Source organism: Arachis hypogaea, chromosome 20 (assembly GCF_003086295.3).
Source record: "Arachis hypogaea cultivar Tifrunner chromosome 20, arahy.Tifrunner.gnm2.J5K5, whole genome shotgun sequence".
In the NCBI taxonomy this organism is placed as follows: domain Eukaryota; kingdom Viridiplantae; phylum Streptophyta; class Magnoliopsida; order Fabales; family Fabaceae; genus Arachis; species Arachis hypogaea.
In genome coordinates this window covers 95103259-95130999 of record NC_092055.1, presented here as the reverse complement: position 1 = coordinate 95130999, position 27741 = coordinate 95103259, and the positions used below count along the sequence as shown (strand labels likewise).

Sequence of the window (27741 nt, the reverse complement as noted above, 5' to 3'; positions counted from 1 at the left end):
CAGAAAATCCACTTTGAGTGAAGGGAGGTCAGAATCCAACAACATCAGCAGTCCTTTTTCAGCCTGAATCAGATTTTTGCTCAGCTCCTTCAATTTCAGCCAGAAAAATACCTGAAATTACAGAAAAACACACAACTCATAGTAAAGTCCAGAAATATGAATTTTTCCTAAAAACTACTAGAAATAGACTAAAAACTAACTAAAACATACTCTAAACTATATGAAAATATCCCCAAAAAGCGTATAAAATATCCGCTCATCACAGACAGTTCAAGAAAACAGGCTTATGGACAAGTAGAGGATGTGTTAGTAAAGGTTGAAGGCCTTTACATCCCTGCTGATTTCATAGTCCTAGATACTGGGAAGGATGAGGATGAATTCATCATCCTTGGAAGACCCTTCCTAGCCACAGCAAGAGCTGTGATTGATGTGGACAGAGAAGAATTGATCCTTCAATTAAATGAGGACAACCTTGTGTTTAAAACTCAAGGATCTCTCTCTGTACCCATGGAGAGGAAGCACAGTAAGCTTCTCTCATTGCAAAGTCAACCAGAGCCCCCAAAGTCAAACTCTAAGTTTGGTGTTGGAGAGTCTCAACAATGCTCTAAACATCTGTGAGGCTCCATGAGAGCCCACTGTCAATCTATTGACATTAAAGAAGCGCTTGTTGGGAGGCAACCCAATTTTTTATCTAATTTCTATTTTTATTGTTTTTCATGTTTTATTAGGTTCATGATCATGTGGAGTCACAAAATAAATATAAAAATTGAAAACGGAATCAAAAACAGCAGAGGAAAAATCACACCCTGGAGGAAGACCTTACTGGCGTTTAAACGCCAGTAAGAAGCATCTGGCTGGCGTTCAACACCAGAACAGAGCATGGTTCTGGCGCTGAACGCCCAAAATGGGCAGCATCTGGGCGTTTGAACGCCAGAATTGCACCCTGGAGAAGAGCTGGCGCTGAACGCCCAGAACAAGCATGGTTCTGGCGTTCAACGCCAGAAATGGGAAACAAATGGGCGTTCAACGCCCAGAACAAGCACCAATCTGGCGTTGAACGCCCAGAGTTGTGTGCAAGGGCATTTTGCATGCCTAATTTGGTGCAAGGTTGTAAATCCTTGAACACCTCAGGATCTGTGGACCCCACAGGATCACCTCAGGATTTGTGGACCCCACAGGATCCCCACCTACCTCCACTCACTTCTTCTCACCCCTCTTTCACACAATCCCATAAACACTCTTCCCCAAAACTCTTCACCAATCACCTCAATCTCTCTTCCCTATCACCACTTCACCACTCACATCCATACACCCACCTACCTTCAAAATTCAAACATCTCTTTCCCACCCAATCCCACCCATATGGCCGAATACACACATCCCTCCATCTCCTCCATATCTTCTTCTTCTTCTTCTATTCTTTCTTATTTTGCTCAAGGGTGAGCAACATTCTAAGTTTGGTGTGGTAAAAGCATAGCTTTTTTGTTTTTTCATAACCATTAATGGCACCTAAGGACAGAGAAACCTCAAGAAAGAGGAAAGGAAAGACAATTGCTTCCACCTCCGAGCCATGGGAGATGGAAAGATTCATCTCACAAGCCCATCACTAAGAAAAGGATGGAGAAAACAAGAGAGCACATTCATGGATCTCAACAGGCACATGAAGAAGCTCATCATCAAGAAATCCCTGAGATACCTCAGAGGATACATTTTCCTCCACATAATTATTGGGAACAACTAAGGGTGGAACATCAAGGGCACTCCATCATACTCCATGAAATAAGAGAAGATCAAAAAGCAATGAGGGAGGAGCAACAAAGACAAGGAAGAGACATAGAAGAGCTCAAGGACATCATTGGTTCCTCAAGAAGGAAACGCCACCATCACTAAGGTGGACTCATTCCTTGTTCTTACTTTCTCTATTTTTCGTTTTCTATGTTAAGTGCTTATCCATGTTTGTGTCTTCATTACATGATCATTAGTATTTAGTAACTTTGTCTTAAAGTTATGAATGTCCTATGAATCCATCACCTCTCTTAAATGAAAACTGTTTTAATTCAAAAGAACAAGAAGTACATGAGTTTCGAATTTATCCTTGAACTTAGTTTAATTATATTGATGTGGTGACAATGCTTCTTGTTTTCTGAATGAATGCTTGAACAGTGCATATATCTTTTGAAGTTGTTGTTTAAGAATGTTAAATATGTTGGCTCTTGAAAGAATGATGACAAGGAGACATGTTATTTGATAATCTGAAAAATCATAAAAATGATTCTTGAAGCAAGAAAAAGCAGCAAAGAACAAAGCTTGCAGAAAAAAAAGAAAAAAAAATAGGCGAAAAAAAATAGAAAGAAAAAGAAAAAGCAAGCAGAAAAAGCCAAAAGCTCTTAAAACTAAGAGGCAAGAGCAAAAAGCCAATAACCCTTAAAACCAAAAGGCAAGGGCAAATAAAAAGGATCCTAAGGCTTTAAGCATCAGTGGATAGGAGGGCCTAAAGGAATAAAATCCTGGTCTAAGCGGCTAAACCAAGCTGTCCCTAACCATGTGCTTGTGGCGTGAAGGTGTCAAGTGAAAACTTGAGACTGAGCGGTTAAAGTCAAGGTCCAAAGCAAAAGAAGAGTGTGCTTAAGAATCCTGGACACCTCTAATTGGGGACTTTAGCAAAGATGAGTCACAATCTGAAAAGGTTCACTCAATTATGTGTCTGTGGCATTTATGTATCCGGTGGTAATACTGGAAAACAAAGTGCTTAGGGCCACGGCCAAGACTCATAAAATAGCTGTGTTCAAGAATCATCATACTGAACTAGGAGAATCAATAACACTATCTGAACTCTGAGTTCCTATAGAAGCCAATCATTCTGAACTTCAATGGATAAAGTGAGATGCCAAAACTATTCAAGAGGCAAAAAGCTACAAGTCCCGCTCATCTGATTGGAGCTATGTTTCATTGATAGTTTGGAATTTATAGTATATTCTCTTCTTTTTATCCTATTTGATTTTCAGTTGCTTGGGGACAAGCAACAATTTAAGTTTGGTGTTGTGATGAGCGGATAATTTATACGCTTTTTGGCATTGTTTTTAGTATGTTTTTAGTAGAATCTAGTTACTTTTAGGGATGTTTTCATTAGTTTTTATGTTAAATTCACATTTCTGGATTTTACTATGAGTTTGTGTGTTTTTCTGTGATTTCAGGTATTTTCTGGCTGAAATTGAGGGACTTGAGCAAAAATCAGATTCAGAGGTTGAAGAAGGACTGCTGATGCTGTTGGATTCTGACCTCCTTGCACTCAAAGTGGATTTTCTGGAGCTACAGAACTCAAAATGGCGCGCTTCCAATTGCGTTGGAAAGTAGACATCCAGGGATTTCCAGAAATATATAATAGTCCATACTTTGAACGAGTTTAGATGACGTAAAAGGGCATTGAACGACAGTTCTATGCTGCTGTCTGGAGTTAAACGCCAAAAACAAGTCACAAACCAGAGTTGAACGCCAGAAATACGTTACAACCTGGCGTTCAACTCCAGAAAGAGCCCCTGCACGTGTAACATTCAAGCTCAGCCCAAGCACACACCAAGTAGGCCCCGGAAGTGGATTTATGCATCAATTACTTACTTTTGTAAACCCTAGTAGCTAGTTTATTATAAATAGGACTTTTTACTATTGTATTAGACATCTTTTGATCATTTTTAGATCTCTAGACCTCCATGGGAGGCTGGCCACTCGGCCATGCCTGAACCTTTCACTTATGTATTTTCAACGGTAGAGTTTCTACACTCCATAGATTAAGGTGTGGAGCTCTGCTGTTCCTCAAAGATTAATGCAAAGTACTACTGTTTTCTATTCAATTCAACTTATTCCGCTTCTAAGATATTCATTCGCACTTCAACATGAATGTGATGAACGTGACAATCATCATCATTCCCTATGAACGTGTGCCTGACAACCACTTCCGTTCTACCTTAGATTGAATGAGTATCTCTTAGATCTCTTAATCAGAATCTTCGTGGTGTAAGCTAGATTAATGGCGGCATTCATGAGAATCCGGAAAGTCTAAACCTTGTCTGTGGTATTCCGAGTAGGATTCAGGGATTGAATGACTGTGACGAGCTTCAAACTCGCGAGTGCTGGGCGTAGTGACAGACGCAAAAGGAGGGTGAATCCTATTCCAGTATGATCGAGAACCTCAGATGATTAGCCGTGCTGTGACAGAGCATTTGGACTATTTTCACAAGAGGATGGGATGTAGCCATTGACAACGGTGATGCCCTTACATAAAGCCAGCCATGGAAAGGAGTAAGACTGATTGGATGAAGACAGCAGGAAAGCAGAGGTTCAGAGGGACGAAAGCATCTCTATACACTTATCTGAAATTCTCACCAATGATATACATAAGTGTTTCTATCTTTATTTTATGTTTACTTATTATTTAATTTCGAAAACTCTATAACCTTTTGATATCCACCTGACTAAGATTTACAAGGTGACCATAGCTTGCTTCATACCAACAATCTCCGTGGGATCGACCCTTACTCACGTAAGGTTTATTACTTGGACGACCCAGTGCACTTGCTGGTTAGTTGTATCGAAGTTGTGAATGAAAAATGATTTATTAAGACGTGCGTACAGAGTTTCTGGCGCCGTTGCTTGAGATCACAATTTCGTGCACCATCTGACATCTTCCTTGGCAAGTTATTCTGAATTATGGAACTACATTCCTTAGTCAGGACCATTGTCTCATCTCCCTTTAAAGGCTTCTTCTTTGACAACAACTCCTTCATAAACTTGACATAGAGAGGCATTTGTTCCAAAACCTCAGCAAAAGGAATATTGATTTGCAACTTTCTGAAGATTTCCAAGAACTTTGAAAACTGCTTGTCCTTGGTCTCCTTTTGAAATCTCTGAGGATATGGCATTTTAGGCTTGTACTCAGGAGCCTTTGGCAGTGTAGGATAAGTGTCAAGAGAGTCTGGAAATGGGTTGTCCGCACGCTTTGGAGAGATGTGCTCTACTTCTTCCTTCTTCTCATCTGAAGCTTCTTTTTTAACTAACTCTTCATTGACCTTGGTCTCAGAGCCAGCTACTTTACCACTTCTCAATTGAATAACCTTGCAATCTTCTTTTTCAACTAGCTCCTCATTAACTTGTGCTTCTGTACTTGCCACTTGTCCACTTATCAAGGTGATAGCCTTGCATTCCTCTCTTGAATTTGGAATTGTGTTACCAGGAAGGCTATTAGTGGTCCTCTGATCAATTTCATTAACTTTTGTGGCTAGTTGACCCATCTGAATCTCGAAGTTCTTGATGGATGCTCTGGTTTCCTGTCTGAAACTTGCCAATATTGCTTCCAAGTCATTGTTCTGATGGGGCTGAGAAGTTGCTTGCTGAGATGACTGAAACTGGTGGTTATTAAAATTTTTCTGTTGAAAACCATCCTGAGAATTATTATTAAAATTTTGTGGCCTCTGAGGTTGCTCTCTCCACCCAAAATTTGGGTGATTTCTCCACCCTTGATTGTAGGTCTGAGAACAGGGATCATTATTGGGGTTTCTAGGAGCACGTCCCATGTAATTGAATGTTCAGAAGAGGATTGAGCATAACCATAATTATCATTTTGCAAAAAATTACCTGTTATGTCATAAGAGACATCTTGAGATGGATTTTGGGTGTTGATAGTTAAGAGTTGCATGCCACCCATCTGCTGAGTAAGTAAATTTATTTGTTGAGACATAAGCTTGTTCTGAGCAAGAATAGCATTAACAGCTTCTATTTCCAACACACCTCTCTTCTGAGAAGTCTCTGAGTTCACAGGATTCCTGTTAGATGAGTATAAATATTGGTTACTAGCAACCAATTCAATCAGCTCAATAGTCTCCTCCGGTGTCTTCTTCTTGTGCAATGAACCACCTGCAGAATTATCTAAGCACACCTTAGACATTTCACCCAAGCCTTCATAAAAGATATCTAGTTGGGTCCATTTGGAGAACATGTCTGGAGGGCATTGCCTAGCCAGTAGCTTGTACCTCTCCCAAGCTTCATAAAGAGTTTTACCATCCTTCTGCCTGAAGGTCTGAACCTCCACCCTAAGCTTAGTCAACTTCTTTGGTGGAAAAAATTTAGTAAGAAACTCAGTAACAACCTTATCCCAAGTATCCAAACTCTCCTTGGGTCGGGAATCTAGCCATATTTTTGCTCCATCCCTCAGAGAAAACGGGAAGAGCATGAGTTTGTACACCTCTGGGTTCACTCCATTTGTCTTCAGAGTATCACAAATCTACAGAAAGTTAGAAATAAATTGATTTGGGTCTTCGTGGGGAAGATCATGATACTGGCAGTTTTGTTGCACCAGAGTGACCGATTGTGGCTTCAACTCAAAGTTGTTCGCATCTATAAGAGGCACCACAATGCTTTTTCCATAAAGATTTGTAGTATGAGCAGAGTAAGAGCCAAACACTCTCCTTTGTTGCTCATCCCCATTCGGATTTGCCACATTGGCATTAACAGCATTATTAGGATCCATAGTGGATTCTGCATCCTTGCAAAGTCTTGCTTGTTGCAAACACCGCCTAAAAGTCCTTTCAGGTTCAGGATCAACATCTAAGAGAGGTTCCTTGTCTCTGTTCCTACGCATACACAGACAGAAAACAAGAAAAGATGGGATTCTCTACGTCAAAGTGCAGAGAACTCCCAGTGAGGTAACCTGTGTAAAATAATAAAATAGAAATAATAAATAAATAAAACAGAAAAATTTCGAAAATGATAACTGAAATAAAACAAAAAAATTCGAAAATTAAAAGGGAAAATAAACAAGGAAATTAAAATGAAATTAACTAGGTGACACCAAACTTAATTTCAGAAATTAAGGAAAAATATTAGTGCTATTTATTTAAATTTTTTTTCGAAAATACTAAGCAAAATTTAAATAAAATTAAAACTAAAATGCCTAATCTAAGCAATCAAATAACTAACAGTTGTTAATTACTATCAATCTCCGGCAACGGCGCCAAAAACTTGGTGCGGAATTTATAGTCCACAAACTAACCGGCAAGTGCACCGAGTCGTACCAAGTAATACCTCAGGTGAGTGAGGGTCGATCCCACGAGGATTGAGGGACTAAGCAACAATAGTTGATTAATTTACTTAGTTAGACAAACAGAAAATAGTGTTTGAGAGTTCAAAAAGCATTAAATTAAAGACAGGCGAATAAATAAGTTGGGAATAAAGTATGGAGAAATAGTTAAGACTTCAGAGTTATCTATTTCCTGGATTGACTTTTCTTATTAACTATTTTAATCATGCAAGATTTAATTCATGGCAAACTATATGTGACTAGATCCTAATTCCTTAGACCTTTCTAGTCTCCTCTAAAATTCATCAATTGCCAATTCCTTGGTCACTTAATTCCAATTAGAGGGTGAAGTTCAATTCTAGTTTATATGCTACGGAAATCCTAATTACCCAAATATAAGAGGATTATATGTTACGTATCCCGTTAAGTCCAGATAATTAGAAATTTAGGAGAATATGTTTTCAAGCTGTTGTTCAAGTAAAGAGCTTTTCCAAGTTATACAAGAACTCAATTAGAAAGAGGGTCATACTTCCGTTCCACCCAAATTCATAAGATAAAGAATGAAAATAATTCTTGAAATATAAATCAGTACATGAATTAAAATAGAAAAACAATAAAATCAATCCATACAATAGACAGAGCTCCTAACCTTAACAGTGGAGGTTTAGTTACTCATGATTCAGAGTGGAAAACTAGGATTGTAAATTGGACTAAGATAGAATGAAAAGTTAACTAATTCCAATCCCTCTTATATCTAATCCTAATAAATTTAAAATCTATTTTCTAAAACTAAAAATAATATCTTTTCCTATTTTAAAATGAAAGTTTAAATCAGAATCCAAATCAGCGTTTTCTGCATTTTCTGCATGTGGCGCATGTCACGCGTACGCATCGATTGTCTTCTTTGTGTGTCACGTGTACGCGTCAGGTACGCACACGCATCGCCATGGAAAGCTCCAAATCACGCGCACGCGTCAGGTACGCGCACGCATCGCTCTTTGCTGTCATCTCCTTTAATTCTAGTGCTGATTCCATTTGTGCAAGCTTCCTCTCCATCCTCTAAGTCATTCCTGCTCTATATGGCCTTCTTCTCTTTTTCTGAGGAAGCTCCATCAAATCCAACCAAATGCTACCTAAAATAACCAAAATTGCACATAACTCAAAGTAGCATCCATAGTGGCTAAAAGATAATTAATTCTTGATTAAACTCAACAATTTAAATGTAAATTCACTAGGAAAAGATAGGAAAAATGCTCACACATCAGTTTTGTGTTTAATTGCAATTCAACCATTCATTGGAAGTGATTAAAAACTTATTTTAGTTGAGCTCTAGACTTAATGAGATAAAGCCAAGTGAACTTTGAGAATGCATCAATGAAATTCACGAAGTACCAATTTCCATTACTGTCAGACATAGGGCTGGACCCCAGATATCTGTATATACAAGTTGTAAGGGTTGTGTATACACTGTTTGTGTGGTTGGAAAGGGCAACTGATGGGACTTTCCAATGCAACAAGCTGGACAATCTATTTTATTACTGGTTGGAAAAGAAAAATTACAACAATTGCTCAAAGCTTTTGACAAAACAATTCGGCTGGGGTGTCCTAATCTGGCATGCCATATTAGGAGACTGTTCTTATTATTTAGAATGGTCACATGAGCTTCTAGTGGTGTGTGTACAGCAAAATTGACAAATTTGTAGAGGCCTTTATCGACCTTCCCTTGAAGCACAGTTTCTTTGGTTTCCTGTTATTTAACACAACATTTATCAGCATAAAATTCAAAGAAGACTCTGTTATCACATCAGAATTGGTGGATACTCATTAAATTTTTCGTAATTTCAAGCACAAACAGAATTTTCCTCAACTTAAATAGCTAGAGATCAAATCAGATTTAAAACATGAATTACCAACTGAATTGATTTGCAAACCTAATCCATCTCCAATGACAACTTGTTCATCCCCCACATATTCTTCTTTCTCAACCAAATTTTGTTCATCATGTGTCATGTGATGCATGGTGCCTGAGTCCGGATACCAATTTGGATCCTGGATGGTGGCAGGTGCAGCTAGTACTTTGCTGAAATTAGTTGCAGGCTGGCTGATCTGGTTGCTGTAATCCTCTTCATATTGATCCTCACTATACCTGTACCAACATGTCTTTGCTGTGTGTCCTATTTTATCACACACTTGACATTGTGGCTTTTCATACTGTGGTCTTGTATTGACGAAATTCCTTGCACCTCCACCATTCGCTCTACCTCTTCCGTGCTGTCCTCTTCCATATTCATTTCCTTCATTGTACTGTTCTTGCATACCTCTTCCACCACTGTATGATTCTTGCATCATTCTTCCACCAGTGTATGAATTTTTGCCTCCTCTGAACCTACTGCCTCTGCCTCGGAAGCCACCCCTGAAGCCTCTTCTCATTTGCTGACTTTGTCCATATTGATAGTGCTGAGCTAAATTAGCTTGCACAAGCATTTCTGACCTTTTAAACCTTGCTAACATGCTTTCATATGAAAGAAGTAATGCTTCTAATTCACCTACAGTTATACTTTGAGATCTTGATGTTGTTAACACTGAGGTTATCAGTGATGAGTATTCTTCAGTCAGTCCATTTAGTATTGCAATTACATGGTCACTCTCCTTCACAGATTCACCTACAGAAGCTAGTGCATCTATTGTTCCTTTTATTGCCAAGACATATTCAGTGACAGAGGCACCAATTTGAATAGTATTCAGCTTATTCGTTAACTGCATTACCTTGGCTTTGATTTGAGAAGAGAAGTGATCTTCGAGCCTCTTCCAAACCTTCCATGTGTACATACATCCAACCATCCTTGTTGTAAACGGTTTGCTCATTGAAGCTAATAGCCATGACTTGAGGAGTGCATCTTGCCTTTTCTACTTCTGAAACTTAGGATTTGCTGTGCCAGTTCTACCATTCTCAGACACCAGAAACTGCTGAGGTATTCCTTTTCCTGTGATGTGATTCAGCATGTCATTACCTTCAGTCGTTGACTCTGCCTGATCTTTTCACTGTAGGAAGTTGTCCTCATCCAATTTCATCGAGATCGGAGTTGCTGTGAACCCTTGCGCCATGGTGATTGAATCTTGCTGCTGAACAGGCTTGATTTTCTTGAATTTTACGGAAGCTGTGGTACCAAAAACTCTGATACCATGAAAGGTATCAGGAACTTGTGGTGTGTGATAGAAAGAATCAGATCTGAGAGGGAGAGTGAGTAGTGAAGCAGAGTTTCAAGAACAAAGAGAGAGGAAGAAGAACGTTACCTGAATCCATTTCAAATGTGTAATTGGTAAAGTGAATGGACAGTGAGTGAGTGAGTCATTTTATACTTACAAAGGGAAGTCCTTCTAGAAGGGTATGGAAGTGTTAACTTGTATCTAACTACTGAACTGAATTACTAGCTACTAACTAAATTGCTAACTTCTAACTAACTTCTTGCTAACTTCTAACTAACTTCTCTTAAACAGAAAAATTAGCTTCCTAATCTCTTTTAGCTAACTCAGCAATAATGCAATAACAACAATAGGCTTAAGACACTCCTATCAAAAATGAATTTGGATTGAAAAAAATATTTGAATATTAGGATATTTATAGAGTTGTAGATTAGAGTTAATCTTGTTTTGTGAAAATAATTTTAGATGATCATGAATGATATTTTTTTATAGAGTCAAAAGTTATCCCCATGTTTAAGGCCGTTATCACCTTAATAGTGCATGGTAATTGAAATAGTGGGAATCCATCTAATGTACTTTTTAAATTGGATTGCACACTTTTCAAATCGGATCACATATAGATTATGGTGATCCATATCTACATCGGTCTGATCTATATGCATGAGACCACACAATTAAGACTTGTTATTTGATCGAATAAAAAATAACTCAATTTAAGAGTTACTTATTTCTTAGTGAATTTTTTTTAGCGGAATTCATATTCTTAACCCAAATATGTATTTTATTTATTTAGAAAAATAAAGAAAATAATATATCAAATTTTTTTTATTTATTTAAAAAAATAAAAGAGTAGTATTTTAAATTATTTTCTAATATTTATTTTAGACTAATTAATTTTTAAAAATAATAAATTAGCCCTTAATGTTTTAGAATATTATATATATGTATCTAATAAAATAAAAAAAATAAATCGTATTGTAATACTTTTTAAAATGTGATCAATTTCATATTTTTTTAAAATAATATGATAAAATAATTAAATTACCTAAAATATGAAAAGACAAAAGATTAATTTATCTTCCTATATATATTATTTAAAACTAATTTATCTAATTTTATTATAAAATATCATGAACTATTATGTCAATATTATTTATTAATATTTATTTATTAATTACTAATTTGTTTGAAGCAAAATTATTACATACTAATTTGGAGTATTAATATTATTGTACGCTCATTTCCTAGTTAAGATAAACTAAATTCAGTTAATATTAGAATAATATTATTTTCATCAATTATTTTTTTTAAGTTGTTTAAATAAATTTAAACAATGTCTTAATTATTTTTTAAAAAATATATTTAATTTATGTGTAGAATTACTTTGTTCCAAAAATATAAAGTATTTGATTATTTTTTTATTACAATAAAATACCTGACTTTGTAAAGAAAAAAAAAATACAATGAACAATATTTTAGTAAAAAATTTCATATTTTAGATACAATACCAACAATAATTTTAATATAAAAAAATAATATAAAATATAAAAAATGCATCTAATATAAGACGTTGTCTCATTCTTTTTTTTCACAGACTCATCCTCAACATGAGAATGAATTCTTATTATTTCGTTTTTTTTTTTTTTAATAAAAACAATTATACGTAACACCTCAATTGTAAATTTTATTTTCGCTTTCTTATGTTATCTTTACAATACTCATATCACATGTTATTTGACTTGTGAATAAAATAACATCTCTGTAAATCTATATATATTTACATCTGTACTTTATCATTCTCCTTTATTTAATATTAGTTGCGCATCACTTGGATTTTACATCATAAGATTTCGCAATAATTGTTTTGTACGTATGAAGGATCCACATGTAATAAAGAAGTGGAGTGAAGAAAAAGATCAGAACCCCGCAATAGAGAATAGGGTAGCGTGTGTCACATTCAGATTCGGGGCGAAAATAATGTTACTTAGAAAAACTTTAAACTGTTTTTCGTTAAGGTAGACAAAGTTTAAAGTTACTTTTCATTAAGAATTTCTGTTCAGGTAGGTTTCCTTATTGGATGACCTTCATGTTCAACACCAAACCTATGTATGCTGGACAAGTATTTCTATAATTCCTTGATTAACCCTAATTATTTTTCTACTAACTTAAGTGTAGCAGGTAACCAGAGAGTTCTGACTTCAAACCGTTAGCACACTTTATTATAAGCTTAAACCAACAAAATTTGCCAGCTAATTATAAATCACTGATCGAATTATTTTCTAAATTTATTAATGACAAAAATATTTTTAAAATATAATAAAAATAATTACAAATATTTTTTATAAGTAGCAAATGACTTATATATTCGGCAAAAGGCTTGTGTATTTAATATGGAATTTTATAGAATATTTAGATAATTATTTAAAAAATATATGTTTAAAAAAGAAACCAAAATTTTTTTTCTAATTTTTTTTTATTTTTTAAAAATACTTTTGGCTATCTACAAAAAAATTGTAAAAAAATTCAGTTATTATAAAATCATCAAATTTTAAATATAAAAATATCTCATTTTTTTAATTATATATATAAAAAATTACATCAAAATCTGATTTCTAAATTTTTTTTAAAATATATATTTAAGTCTTGGATAATCTATCATATTTTAAAAGTTTTTTACAGTATTTTTGTTGTTAACAAATTTAATGGATACCTTTGTTAACAATTTGATCATTCAAAGTCAATTTTAATTTGGTGATTTACTCTTATTATAAAATTTGTAGTGCTTTTTTTTTGTGAAAATTTTTTTCAATATCCTTAAAAAATTACATGTTAAGTTATCTCTATAATATATTATAGTATACATACTAAGTTTGTTTATATACTCTTTACATAAAATAATCAATCTAACTCATCGTTAAAGTTTGGCAAAAATAAACTTTTGTAGTACACGTTAAACATACTATAAAATTACATAAGTATTCCTCAAATTTTATACTACTTTTATAAGAATAGAAATGATGTGATAAATTAATATTTAGAGTTCAATTTAAATTCAATACTCTAAGTTTAAATAAAATATGCAAGGAAAATTATTTCATCGGTTAAATTAAATATCTATACAATTAATCGTATTATGCCACAATACAAGATAAAAAGTAAATTATCCAAGTATTGGAACAATTGTCCTTTTTCTGTTTTATTTTTAACATAAAAGCAACGGTTGTGAGTTGCTTCTGTTTGCATTATAATCTTTTTATTTAGGAAAAGTATATGGAACCAAAATGTGACCAGCCAAAAAGTAAATAAAACTGTTTAATTAAAATCATTTTTTGAATAATATGTTTGAAAATCGCTCCTGAGATCACGGAGCACAAACCAAAACTCGATTTTTCATGGAACCCAAATACATTTTGGCTGATTTTTGGCTGATATGCTTTTGGTTCCCTAGTTGTTCTCTTAACTTTAAACAGCGATATACATACAACCACCCTAAACCTTTTGATCTAACCAAAGTAGGAATTATATACATGCAACGCAAATAAAAAGATTTAATTATATATTATTTATATTTAGTACAAAGTATGTTGTAGCCAATGAGTTATAGTTCAAATAGCATAGTCTCTCCATACTGTACTGCAGCTTAGGCTATGTATGCAGAAAATTGTTGGCACAGAGGAAGTATTATTGGTAATTTAATGTTGTATCTATGTTTCTTTAGACAAAAATACTGAAGCATCAAAAACGGTAAGTGTTCAACTAACCACATTCAACTGTTAGAATCCCCAAATATATTCGATTGATACATGCATAGGTGTGACAAATCTCAAATTAAAGACACAAAAAAAAAAATGGAAGGTGATTCATGGTTACGAAAAGTTTGATTAAGAGTATATCATAGATGATTCTTAAAGGCAACGAATTGACATGTACAATCTGCAGATTCTCCAAAGAAAGCTACCAATTTCTTTCTCTTTGGAATCTCATTTTACAACGTTCTTCATTCAAAAACTTGTTCTTTGTATCCACAAAATAATAACCAAAAGAAAACAAAAGTGACCCCAATATCTATTCATGCATCCACTCCCAAAAGCTACTAATAAAAAGACAGTGAAATTTAATCTTTACCACCACCACATGCATATAGCAAAACCCAATATTGAAACTAGAAGCAGAGATAAGATTAATATGCATCTTTTTTTTTTTCATTGTCACTCACAAATTGTAGTAACTTTTGACCCTATCATTCATTCATTGATATACTTTATTTACAAGAATCACTTTAGTGGCTGCAAAACACCTTTTAATACAAAGCCAACCAAAATCTGAAAAAAAAAAAAAACAAGAAAATCTTTGAAGATTGAAGAGCTCGCTATGATATATATGATTGTATTGTAATTAATCAGCACTATAATAATTCTTTCATTTTGAAACGGATGGTATGGTAAGTCTAAAGTGTGGTAGAACAGTGAGAACCCTGCTTTGAAGCCAGAGGAGGAGAAGGAGAAGGCAGAGAGGGTCCAAAAGCCATGAAAGAAACACAATTGACATTGAACCTGTAATGGCCAGAGACCCATGTTCCAACCTTCCAACGAAGCTTGCCATTAGCCTTAAGGTTCAAAACAAGTCTTCCAGAACTTTGATCACGGCCAAACTCATAACCAATTGAAGGAGACACAGGTAAACCATTTCCAATCAAAGAAGCAGTTAAGAGATTACTCTCTTCATTGCCTTGGTAGAAAGGAGGGACATAAGTGTCACCAGTTATCTGTTGTCCCTTGTAGCTTCCATAAACTATGATTTCGTCGTAGTAGATGGAAACTTTCTGGTTTGGATTCTTGGAGAGGAGGGTGAGGTTGATGGTGGTGTTGAGATTTGGACCTGAGAGGTTGAGTTGGTAGATGTCAAGTTCTTTGAGTGAGAATTGAGGCTTTGAAGGGTGAAGGATGAGATAAATGAGGAGAATCAGTGCTAGAATTGTAGTTAAGAATGCTGAGAATGCAAAGAAGAGTTTCTTGTAGTTCCTCTCAAATCTTTTCAGTCCTTGTTTGTTGGCACAGTGCTTTGGAGATTCTATTGTGATTTGAGACATTTGCAAAAGAGATCAGAAACAGAAAGAGAAGAGAGAGCGTGAATTGAAAGTTTGAAGGAAGTGATTTTTTAGTTTAGAAGGTTAAGAAAGAGTGGGTTGGAGTGGGGTTATATATAAATAAAGAGAGAAGAAAGTAACAATAATTTAGCATGCTTTATTTGGCTGTGACTTATAAGCTTCACCCTTGTGCATGTTGTGGTGATTGCTATGTAATTAAATAAATATTATTAAAATATCTTCGAAATTTTCTTCATTCATATTATTGTAAGGAAGCTCTACAGACGTACACGCGTTAAATTTGCATAGGTGAATTGATCTGTAAACTTAGCAGAAAAGTTTAATAAAATGCAATGTGTTTTTCACTACCTTTTTCGCCACATAAAACAAAGGAAACGAAGCTGCTTCTTAAAAATGTGTGCCCATGACTATTTTATTAGAGATGTGCACACACAATTTTGTCAGATATTCTATTTATTTAATAACATAATGAGATAGTATGTATTTAACATTTATCAGTTTTATGGGTAATTTGGTTGAAGAGTAATATGAATCTGTTGAGTGTTGAGAATAAACCGTTCTCCACCACTTTCTCAACCAAATGTCTAATTATTTTGGGATCATGCTTCTTTGCAAGCAATTACAGGGCGAAGTTTCAGTGGGACAAGTTTATTAGACTTTTCTTTTCCACTGAAGAAAACAAATTTGCAAATAATGCGTTTGTAGTTGAAATGCTAACAACAACAAAAAGTTCACCAAGGACCGTAGAAAAAAGAAAAAATTATTTGTGTTAATGAAATAGGTATTTGCATTTACATAACATAACCCTTAGGCCGTAAAATGCTTTGGTCACTTTCAAGATGATTGAGACTGCCATATAACACTAGCATCCAAATTTGTGGCCGTAACCGTCCCCATTCCAAACATGCCTTTATTTGGTGCAACTCGATACTCAAAAAAGCTTAACTGAAAATCGAAACTTTTTTTTATATATAAAAGAAGAGAAATCTATTGCAGATAATAGAACAACTTTGTTTGAGCTTTAAGCTAAAATATATTGAATTCGGAACCAAAACAAAATTAAAAGGGGAAAAAGGTGCACATTGGATTCAACTTAATAACTCATCGATGATTAGGATGGGGTATGTCTAAAACGAGCACAACCATTATGTGCTTATTGAATGCGCCACATTTATATCGACCATTAGATTTGATTAGATGAAAATCAAAGGCTAATATGAAAGAAGAGCATTGATGGACTCTAATAAATACAGAATATCTTAGTACATAAATAAATACTTTAAATGACAATACTTTAATACACAATACTTTAAATGGTAACAGAATCTTTTATTCTTAAATAATTAAATATAAAACATAAATACAAAAATATGAGTATTCTTTATTTAATAAGATTAATTATTATGCAAAAAATTTTTATGATATTAAAAAATCATATTAAAATAAAATTTTAAACTGTAACATAAAAATATAAAATAATTAAAATTTTATTTTATATTACTTGACAAATAATTAGATTATTATATTCAAAATTTATTAATTAACTAATTTTGTTAAAGATATTATTATATAAAATAATTTTTTATCAAAATATTTTAAAAATATAATTTATTTAAAATATTATATATAATACATGAAAATATTAACCCTTTTTATTTTTTTTATATTTTTTAGAAAAACAGAATGAAAATAATATAATTCTAAATACATGCCTATTACATTATATATTTACTTATATTAGTAAGACCTAAACTAATCAAACTTACATAATTAAAAATATAAAATATATAAATATAAAAATAAATATTTTTTATTTATTAAAATTAATATTTAAAGTTTCATATATATAATATTTAAAATTATATATTTATAATAAGATCAGTTTTTATTTTTATTATTTTCAAGTATTTTTTTATTGTTTTAGTTAAATTTTTTATTCTCTATTTCGACCAAATTTATATATATAGGTAAATTCTACCCAACACTCTCTAAAACAACATGTAAATTAGCCTCTATGATGTGACACATTTTAATTAGATATTTAATTTTAATTTGAGTTAATTTAACTCAATGAGAGTTAATATCTTAACTAAAGTAGGACCATTTTATAATTAAATATTTTTTTAAGATGGATAATTATATAATTTTTGTAAATATTAAAAAGTAAATTTATATTCTTTTACCAAATCATTATTACTTAAATTTGTTCCACCCTTCTATTGAAAAACACATTTTCTGTTGACTGAAGTATATTTTCTCCCTTCCACTATTCCTTCATAACTCAAGCACGTTGAAGGAACATACACTGTAACTCGAAGCAGGACGGAGAGTAAAGATATAAGTATCCTTTGAATATCTAATGCAACAGATCTTGTGTACGATCCAATGATTCATAACCATTCCAAAGAACGGCTTTGATCTAATTGATATAGTCCAATTTAAATTCTAATAGAGGATGGATCAAATGCATATCTAATTCAAGCATCACTTTAATATATGTAATAATTATCTATGATGACCCTAAATCATAGATTAATATATCCTGATAATCAAGAATTTATATGTGACACGAAATTATGTGAACTAAAGAGTAAAAGACAACTACAAAATAGCAGCATGACCAAATACACTCTCTTCAACTAATCGCAGATCCACTACAAATTGAAATCAACACAGAAAAGCAATCAGAGAGAGAAACAACGAGGTTGCAGAGAGCAAAGATTCAGTTTTTAGTATTTTATCAAATTATACATTTATTCTTTTAAATAATTTTTTAATTACAAAATAGCTTAATCATAGTTAACATAACAACCAATTAGAAAGTGACATATCATATAGGGTAATTTATATGTTAAAATATAAAGAATAGAGTAGAATTTACTATATATATATGAAAAATTAGTATACAAATGTCATAATATTTCTAAAATACTTTTATTTTTTTATATTTATATGTTTTATATTTTTAATTACGTAAGTTTGATTAGTTTAGGTCTTACTAATATAAGTAAATATATAATATATGATAGGCATGTTTTTAAAATTATATTATTTATTTCTTTTTAAAAAAATAAAAAAGTTAATATTTTCATGTATTATATATAATATTTTAAATAAATTATATTTTTAAAATATTTTGATGAAAAATTATATTATATAATAATATCTTTAATAAAATTAGTTAGTTAATAAATTTTAAATATAATAATCTAATTATTTGTCAAATAATATAAAATAAAATTTTAATTATTTTATATTTTTATGTTATAGTTTAAAATTTTATTTTACTATGATTTTTTAATATCATAAAAATTTCTTATATAATAATTAATCTTATTGAATAAAGAAGACTCATATTTTTGTATTTATATGTTTTATATTTAATTATTTAAAAATAAAAGATTCTGTTAGTATTTAAAGTATTGAGTTATTATTTTTAATTATTTAAAAATAAAAGATTCTCTATTTAAATCATATTTTAATATGATTTTTTAATATCATAAAAATATTTAATTATAAAAAGGTCCTACTTTTGTTAAGATGTTAACTTTCATTGAGTTAAATTAACTTAAATTAAAATTAAACATCTAATTAAAATGTGTCACGTCGTAGAGGCTAATTTACATGTTGTTTTAGAGAGTGTTGAGTAGAATTTACCTATATATATAAATTTGGTCGAAATAGAGAATAAAAAATTTAACTAAAACAATAAAAAAATACTTGAAAATAATAAAAATAAAAAATGATCTTATTATAAATATATAATTTTAAATATTATATATATATATATATGAAACTTTAAATGTTAATTTTAATAAATAAAAAATATTTATTTTTTATATTTATATATTTTATATTTTTAATTATATAAGTTTGATTAGTTTAGGTCTTACTAATATAAGTAAATATATAATGTAATAGGCATGTATTTAGAATTATATTATTTTTATTCCGTTTTCTTAAAAAAATTGAAAAAAATAAAAAAGATTAATATTTTCATGTATTATATATAATATTTTAAATAAATTATATTTTCAAAATATTTTGATGAAAAATTATTTTATATAATAATATCTTTAACAAAATTAGTTAATTAATAAATTTTGAATATAATAATCTAATTATTTGTTAAGTAATATAAAATAAAATTTTAATTATTTTATATTTTTATGTTACAGTTTAAAATTTTATTTTAATATGATTTTTTAATATCATAAAAAAATTTTGCATAATAATTAATCTTATTGAATAAAGAATATTCATATTTTTATATTTATGTTTTATATTTAATTATTTAAGAATAAAAGATTCTCTTACCATTTAAAGTATTATGTATTAAAGTATTGTCATTTAAAGTATTTATTTATGTATTAAGATATTTTGTATTTATTAGAGTCCATCAATACTCTTCTTTTATATTAGCCTTTGATTTTTAACTAATCAAATTTAATGGTCGATATAAATATGACGCATTCAATAAAAGCACATAATGGTTATGCTCGTTTTAGAGATACCCATTAGGATGTTGTTACTTGAATTAGCACTAAATTGAGAACTTTTTAAATTTATTAGGGAACACCTATCAAGATCTCCATGTAAACAAATAGATAGATATTATTGAAAGGTTTTGTAGTACACAAGACTAAGGAACGGTTGAAACTTGAATGATAGTGAAGCCAATCCGCCGCATGAAGTGCTTATCCATGATGGTGATTTCCAGCTGTAAGCACACAAGTGAGACACGTGGCACAAAAAGATGGTGTGCTAATAATTCAGTGGGCCCCTCCTAGGTCCCCCAACATCACAACGTCACATGTCTCGGATGCATTGTGATACCTTAGACAACGATATTCTTGGGCAATGCAAATAAATTCAGATCATACATACTTACATAGTATATACTATATAGTATAAAAGATATGATACTGCCACGATGAATGAATGAACAAGATACGTTGATAACTCATTTTAGCTATAGTTAGATAGAATTGGTGATGATTTATTTGATTAGCAAACAAAAGCAAAAGCAAAAGATCTTAAAAGGAGCCGTAGATGAGATAACAAATATATGGAGTTGATAATGGGCAAAATTGATTCGTGGCATGCCCTTCTCCTTGTGTTATTTAGAGTTAGTATCGTATTAACTTGAATCAATATATTTCTCAATTATTGAATGAAAAGTGTATTCAGTCTAATTTCAAATTGCAATTTCATTATATAACAAAACATGATAGAAAAAAGATGGAACATGCAGAATCTGCGAAATGGCTTCTTGAGAAAGCAAGTCATTGGAAATTAATGTTAAGTTTTGTGATACTTAAAAAAGTGTTTTAGACTTTGCTTTTATTGAGAAGAGTGGGTCCCACTTGCAAGATTATTTTCCGTGCTTTAATTTTATAATATGAATATGCTTCAAAGTCATTATAAACTATTAATCTGTTCATGTTTGAAAGACATAAAGCTATTATGCAGTTGATTAGCCAAAATAATTATAAACCATCATTGAAACAGGGTGTTATCATCATGCTATGTTGATACGATCATGCATATCCATATATGGTGATGATGGTGGACCATTTGATTGCTTCAATTTTCTTTCATTTACCTAAAAAAGGGACCATTCTTGTTGGGACTTTGTGGAGACGTTTGACATTAAAAGTTCCTTTTTTCTTAGTTGATTATTGAACCCTTCAACAAAGAGAAAGTTGACGACCCCATAACTAAAAGGTTTCTTTTCTCCTATTCTCAGTTTTCTTTGCTTTTTTCATGGACAATAATATTATTAATAAAGACTCCTAGCTTTTATTCACATTATTGAAGGGAGTAGAAGAATATTTTACTTAGTTTTATTCGGAGAAAGCATACAACTTTTTGAAACTCTTAATTGTGTTTGAAATTGAATCACTGTAAACTAAGGCTAATATCTTGGTTGGCCTGAGAAAACCAATAAAATAGGTTAAATGTGTTATGAAAGCAGAAGGTAAAAAAAAAAAAACTTTAGATTTTAGTGGTTGGTTACTACAAGCAACGAAAAAGGAGGAGGCCTAGTTTAGACAACTTTTGGCATTATTATTTCTAAAACATTAATGGTCCCCTAACAAAATATGTATGTATTCTGTGGCTCCTTGCATTTGTCCATATCTGCAATGTGTATTCTATGTCTCAAACTTTATCAACAATTCACAAACTCAATGGAGATCCTTACACCAATTCATGAAATTTCCCAATGCACCTAAAAAGGTTCAGGAGACAAAAATATTATTCAACTCTGCCTGCAGCTGCAGGTTAGTGCATGTGAAAGTGAAATTGTTTTTAAGCTGCTGGATTTTTCTTATGGCTAGCACTCTTTACGTCCAATACTAATTTTCTTAAGATATCTTATCTCCTTCCAATTGTAAATTTCGAAATAACTTGGCAAAGGCATAAAAAGTTGGGTGGCGTCCTGATATGTTGAAGTCTCCAAGGGAAAATCCATGTTGCCTTTTTAGTTTTCTTATCATTTTTCAATATCACCTTTTGTGAAATATGGGTAGTGCGGTGGGACTGGAATCATTTAAATGCCCACTCCTTCAAGAAAGATTGCTTGACAAACTGGCAACAAATTTTTAAGAAAGTAAAATTTTGAACAAACATAAAAATTGAACTACTTGTAAAAACTTAGCGTCATATGATGTTATAGTAATGCTCTATAATCTCCTACATGATCCATCATCATGAGTCCTGATGAACAATCAAATCCTTACAAATAAACAAATAAATAATGTGGCAGCAAAATAACTATGATACTATATAGATTACAAGGATATATTACATTAGCTATATCTAAAAGGAAATAGAAATGAGGAAAGTCGTCTTAGAAAGCATATACAGATCATGTGATTCGAGAAAACAAAATTTTGAAGCAACTATACTAAATAAGTGTTCTCTCTAGTGAGTCAGAAATCTGTTAAAGATCATATTCTTTGCCATCTTTCTCTGCAGCAAGAGCATCCGGCTGCACTTGACGAACAAATTGACCTTTCACTCTCGGGCGCTGCTCTGCTAGTTTCTTTCTGCTCTCATATCGAACCTGTTAAGAAGTTCAAGAAATAGATGTCAGCAAATGAGGATAATTTAGATAAAAGAATGATGCCGTGATAATAAAAAGGTTATGGTCATATTAACAGACCTTCTTCTCATAGCATCTCTCTTTCCTTTTCAAGCGGAACTTATTTAGAGCTGCTTCTCTTTGGATAGATCGATGAGAGCTTGCATTGTTTGCCATCTCTTCATTCTTACCCTCTGAAGCTGCTCTGCCAATTGGGACCTGATCAACAATGTTGCTGCTTCCACAGTTGCTTCCATACCCCATGCTATTAAGATGGCTTGCATTTCCATTACAGAAGCTACCGGATCCACTTTGATCAGTTGCAGGAGAGATGTGTCTTCGATCCTCAGCATGTTCTGGTTTGTGTTCCGGTCTGGAAATCATGTTGTTTGGAGCACTTTTTCCACCAGAACTGGGAGATTCATAAACCTGCTCTGAACTATTGTCTTTAACACTTGATTGATAAAATGCATTTACTTGAAAGGCTGGTTCAAGAAGCACAACTGAACTGGGGCTAGGCACCAATGGTGGACCCGATTGCGTGCGAAACATTGGAGGAAGTACAGAACCATAGGCCGTGCATAAATCATTGAACCTTACACCTTTAACTGCAATCGGGAGAGAGTGCCCTTGCTGTTGCGAGTGTGAAGTTGCTGCTTCAGATTCTTTCGATTGGGGTGTAGTTGGAGATAAAAGATTTCTTTGCACACTAGGTGTTGAACTATCTGAATTACAGCCAGTAGCAAAATGGGAAATACTTTTCTCGCAATTTGTTCTCTGTTCCCTTTGTTGGTCAGAGAAGTTTAAAATCGCAGGTGAGGCTTGAAATTGCCTGTTTGTATACCTGCAAGAAACCTCTTAACGATGAGCATATATACAATCTTTGAAAAACTTGAAACATCCCTATTCTAAAGTTAAAGATGTAACATATCAAATCATGTAACTTTAGTTCTTTGAAACTTTTTCTTCTCTTTTTCAAATACATTTCAAAGAACTTATGTTAAGTTACTAAAAATTTATCACTCAGTTCATTATCTTTGATATATCCCCCAGGTACTTGTAATAAAATTCATGTCCAGTACCATCATAGTTTGTATAGGAGATTTGATAAATGGAGCCTGTTAAATTTGTTTAAAGATATTGGACCCTTTTGATTCTTTTAAATAAACTACTTAAAATGAAAGAAAAGTACAAGAATAACAAGGCATTTCAATGGTTACCGCTTGAAAGCTGAGGCATTTGAATGCATGATGGTATTTCTTTCTTCAGCGAGTTCATTGTCACAGTTGCTGGGATGAGGTCTTCTTAGGGAAAGATCCAACTGCGGAATGAAGTCAAACTTTCCTGTGCAGTTAACTGTGGGAGTTTTGAGGCTGCAGTTTGGACGATTATGAAATGCTCCAATCAAGTCAATAGCTTCCTTAGAACAGCTAATTTGAACACAGTGATTGTCATGAGCCTCACCACAGATAGTAGCACTCCGAAAATGTTCTGTATCACCATCCTTGCCATTGGTTGTGCTTGTCTCACAATTTTTGCTACTAGCCATAGCTAATCCTAGAAAATTCAAAGTTGGTGCGTTTTAGACATTTTTGTTGTGAAGCATAAGAAAAGATTATTGCAGTAACGGAAAGAAATTTACCTCCAGCATGACTGTCATGCATAACTGATATCTGCCCCAATCGCATGCACGTTTCTACCTCTTGTGTCATTGTTCCAGTTGGATATGATTCACCACATTTCAGTGAAGCAAATTCCTGCATGTTATCGACAGGGCCACTCTCAGCTTCCAGGTCGGGCTTTGTGCAAGAGCTCTGCAAGAGAGAGCAAACATGCATCTCTAAATGAAAACTTTATCTAGCCAACCCAGGCTGAAAGCAAATTTCTTATAACTATAGGAGGCTTTTTTAACAGAAGTAAACATCCCCGGAACACATTAGTTATTTGGAGTGTATTGACTAGGACCTGATTTTTTCCGATAGGCTTGAGCGGTGACAATACACTTAATAACTGTACAGTCTTAGTTGTTAACAAAACCAAAAGTTGATAGATTTGGCAGTCGTCCATAGATGTTGAAAATACAAAATGACAGAGAAATAAATGATGGGAAATTTCAGACAGATAGATATGTTAGAAATTCCAATCTGATGGCATAAGCATGCAAGTGTAAAGAGTTTAACCCAAAAATAGAAAAAAACGGAATGATAATAGAACAATTCCATATCAGGCGCACAACCTGGTGTGACAACATGCCAAATCTACTTGAACAATTATTTGTGATTTGTCGTAAATGTAAGTAAAGATCAGAAGCAAAAACAGAAAACAATAATTTGTAGATCAAGAAAACTAACCTGTGCATCACTTCCTTTCTCGATTAATTCCTTATTTCTCTGAATGGAAGCAGCATCACCACTTGAACGAATACTAGCATCATTGTTTTCAGCAGTGGCTTCAACCTTCTGCTGTGCAACACTGTCATCTTGGAGGCCATTCATGGCAACAGTTGACTGAGACAGCAAAAACATAATAAAAATTTCAAAAATTTATCAATGAATTCCGAGCGTTTAAGAGAAAAACAGGGGAGAAAAATGAAAAAGAAATAGTGAGCTGAAATCCTACCGATTGCCTTCTCCAAACATGCTGCCACAAATTCCTCAATTCATTTTTTCTAAGGGGCTTAACAAGATAATCAGCAGCTCCCCTCAGCATACACTTGTATACTGTACTTATAGAATCTTGTGAGGACATCACTACAAAGGCATAAACAAATGACATAACATTTAAGTAAAATGTTAATGTTGAATTGGAATGTTTCAATAATTTAACAGCTGGAAGACTTAGATAAGGTATCATACTTATGACAGGGATATTTTTGCAAATATCATGTTCCATAATTAAAGTGAGAAGTGCATAGCCAGATATGGCAGGTAAATCCACTTCCGTCAGTATTAGATCGATATTGTGGGGTCTTCCCTTGAGTATTTCCCATGCCTTTAGGCCATCAGGAACAGCCGCCACTGCTCAAAATAGATGAACAAAGTTAATTCTAAGTTCCTACAGCATGTAATTAGTTTCAAGCACTAGGAAGATAATTTTTTTTTAAGTTCTTAAGAGCATGTAATTAGTTTCAAGCACGAGGATTTTTTCGATTACAAGCTTAAGCAAGATGAAAATCTTGCATAACAGAGAATTAATATGGCAAATAAACATCAAAAATAAAGAATTGAATCATGTTTATGATTTGAGCCTGCAGTTTCCAGACAGATAGTACTCTTACTACAAAAACCAAGTTGGAGACAGCAATTAGTTCCTTGGATTTTCATTGAACCCATATCCCCATCACATTCCTGTCAGAAACAATAATTTTTATTCCTTTTTTCCTTGCAAAAAATTATTAAAGACTATATAAGAAAAAAGCATATACGATGGCTGATGCACACTTTTTCTTGTCCATTCCTTATTTTTTTTTTTCATTATTAAATCATTTAAATCCTCATAAACTTTGAGGCGGCCGATAATTTGGTAAATTTTGTAATTACAAAAATTGATATCTCAATCTATTCTCAATTTTACAGTCCAACAGCCTTGATAAGGTATATCATATATCTTCTTATTCCTTTTAGTTTGGTCAAACACAGCAAGAATGACAGCGAAGCCAGAACTAAGAAAAGGTGAATCAATATTTATTTATAATCAATAAAATCCATGGTTTCAGTCCTGAAAATCGAAACTCTTAACAGAGAAGATGCTCATGTGACAGTTGACTATTGAACACACAAGCGGTAAAACAGAGACGAAAGAGCAAGCAATGGAAACAATAGAAAGCTCGGTAACCGTATTTGGAGAAACTCAATCGCTTCCTCTTTCCAACACACGGATACACCACGTGTCATCATCATTCAAATAAGAAGATGGATAGAGAGGAATTCATTCATTGATGGTAATTGAGAGTTGAAACCAGAAGAAAAAGACGAAATTGAAGTGAAAATGAATGGTAGAGAGTGAAGAAAGACCTTTGTAGCTGCATTTTCTGAGGAGCGCAGCTATAATCTGCCTCGTGGAATCATCAGCTTCAACCAAGAGCACCCTCAGTACCATCTTCGGCAAGAACTTCTCCCACCTCATCAGCCCTTTCGATTCTCCTCCTCCGCCTTTGCCCTCCGTTGCAGTAGTTTCTTCCTCGGCAGCCGCCACCGTAGTCGTCTGCTTCTCTTCTTCCTCAACCGTTCCAACTAATCTCTCGCTCACAACTACCTCACCCATGTTTATTCCCTCTCAAACGGAATCAATCCCTGCTATTCCACCTGAATCACACTGTACCATGAGAATCTTCTTCTTTGATGGAGCTTCCAAAACCAGCAGGCACACACAAAATTTTCTGATTTCTTTGTTTCCACAGAACCAATTTTGGAGGGTAAAAATGAAAACATCTAAAAAGAAATTAAAACATCGGAAAAAGGAAGGGGAATATCTAGAAGGAAGGACAGGAGCACCGTTAAGTTTAACAGCGGAAGTTGAATCCAACGGCTTCAGATGAAACACTTATGCTAACCGCCACTGATCCAACGGTTCAAGAAAATATCCCCAACGCTACAAAATATCTAAAGCAATGGCCCACATGGTCCACGTCATCAATTAGATCTGATTTTCGGCCAAAGATCTAAAGCCAAACATCCATTGGGTTCTCGTGGTTGGTGCATCGCGTTGGTGGTGGATATTATTTCTTCCCCATTCTTTTTCTTCTTCATTTTTTCTAAAGAAATTCATTTAATAATTAATATTCTCTTTTTCACATGCCTCCACGATTACCATTACCATTACCATCCAAATCAAAAATATCAAAATGTGGTATTATAGGATATTTTGGGAGGTGGGACAAATGACATTGAGGTGGAGCCCTCTTGTGGGAGAGAAAGATATTACTTGTTAAATCCACTCCTCAAAGATATTTTCCGAGTTGCTTTAAGGGCGTCCATGAATCGAATGGACCTAGATGTGCCACGTGGCAGTGTCTCAGGCGATTTCAAGTTTTGTGGCTTTGAAGTTGTCAAACGCAATCTGCGATGATGAAACGATCCCACGCGCTGCATATGTGGCACTATTTGTATTCGTATTTGATTGGATCGCACTAGTGACGTGGACAGGCAGTGATTGGTCTATGTTTAATGAAGAATGGAAATTACCTTAATGGGACTGCAGATATTGCGCGTGTTTTAAAGGTGTGAGTAGGGATCAGTATGGTTAAATTAAGCCTTGTGGACACTGAACTTAAAA

General features: G+C 33.1%; 3 protein-coding genes across 4 annotated transcripts; all 3 read right to left on the bottom strand.

Moving 5' to 3' along the window:
- Positions 1 to 8778: 8778 nt before the first annotated feature.
- LOC140183116 (uncharacterized) lies at positions 8779 to 9910 on the bottom strand. The gene is made up of 2 exons (XM_072231128.1): positions 8980 to 9910; positions 8779 to 8816 (listed from the first exon to the last, which is right to left on the bottom strand). Exons 1-2 carry the CDS (start codon positions 9908 to 9910, stop codon positions 8779 to 8781), a joined length of 969 nt encoding a protein of 322 aa, XP_072087229.1.
- Positions 9911 to 14492: 4582 nt separating this feature from the next.
- On the bottom strand, positions 14493 to 15498 carry LOC112785053 (NDR1/HIN1-like protein 26). The gene has a single exon (XM_025828459.3). The coding sequence runs from the start codon at positions 15360 to 15362 to the stop codon at positions 14721 to 14723; it is 642 nt and encodes a 213-aa protein (XP_025684244.1). The 5' UTR covers positions 15363 to 15498; the 3' UTR covers positions 14493 to 14720.
- A 6520-nt stretch (positions 15499 to 22018) lies between these two features.
- Positions 22019 to 27401, bottom strand: LOC112782919 (two-component response regulator-like APRR5). 2 transcript variants are annotated; one of them, XM_025825593.3, is made up of 8 exons: positions 26481 to 27401; positions 25323 to 25484; positions 25087 to 25217; positions 24819 to 24974; positions 24110 to 24281; positions 23688 to 24024; positions 22549 to 23311; positions 22019 to 22449 (listed from the first exon to the last, which is right to left on the bottom strand). In XM_025825593.3, the coding sequence occupies exons 1-8, from the start codon at positions 26728 to 26730 to the stop codon at positions 22327 to 22329; spliced, it is 2094 nt and encodes a 697-aa protein (XP_025681378.1). In that variant the 5' UTR covers positions 26731 to 27401; the 3' UTR covers positions 22019 to 22326. The 2 variants fall into 2 exon arrangements, with proteins under 2 accessions (XP_025681378.1, XP_025681379.1); XM_025825594.3 differs by having other exon boundaries at positions 24110 to 24224.
- Between the last annotated feature and the right edge of the window lie 340 nt (positions 27402 to 27741).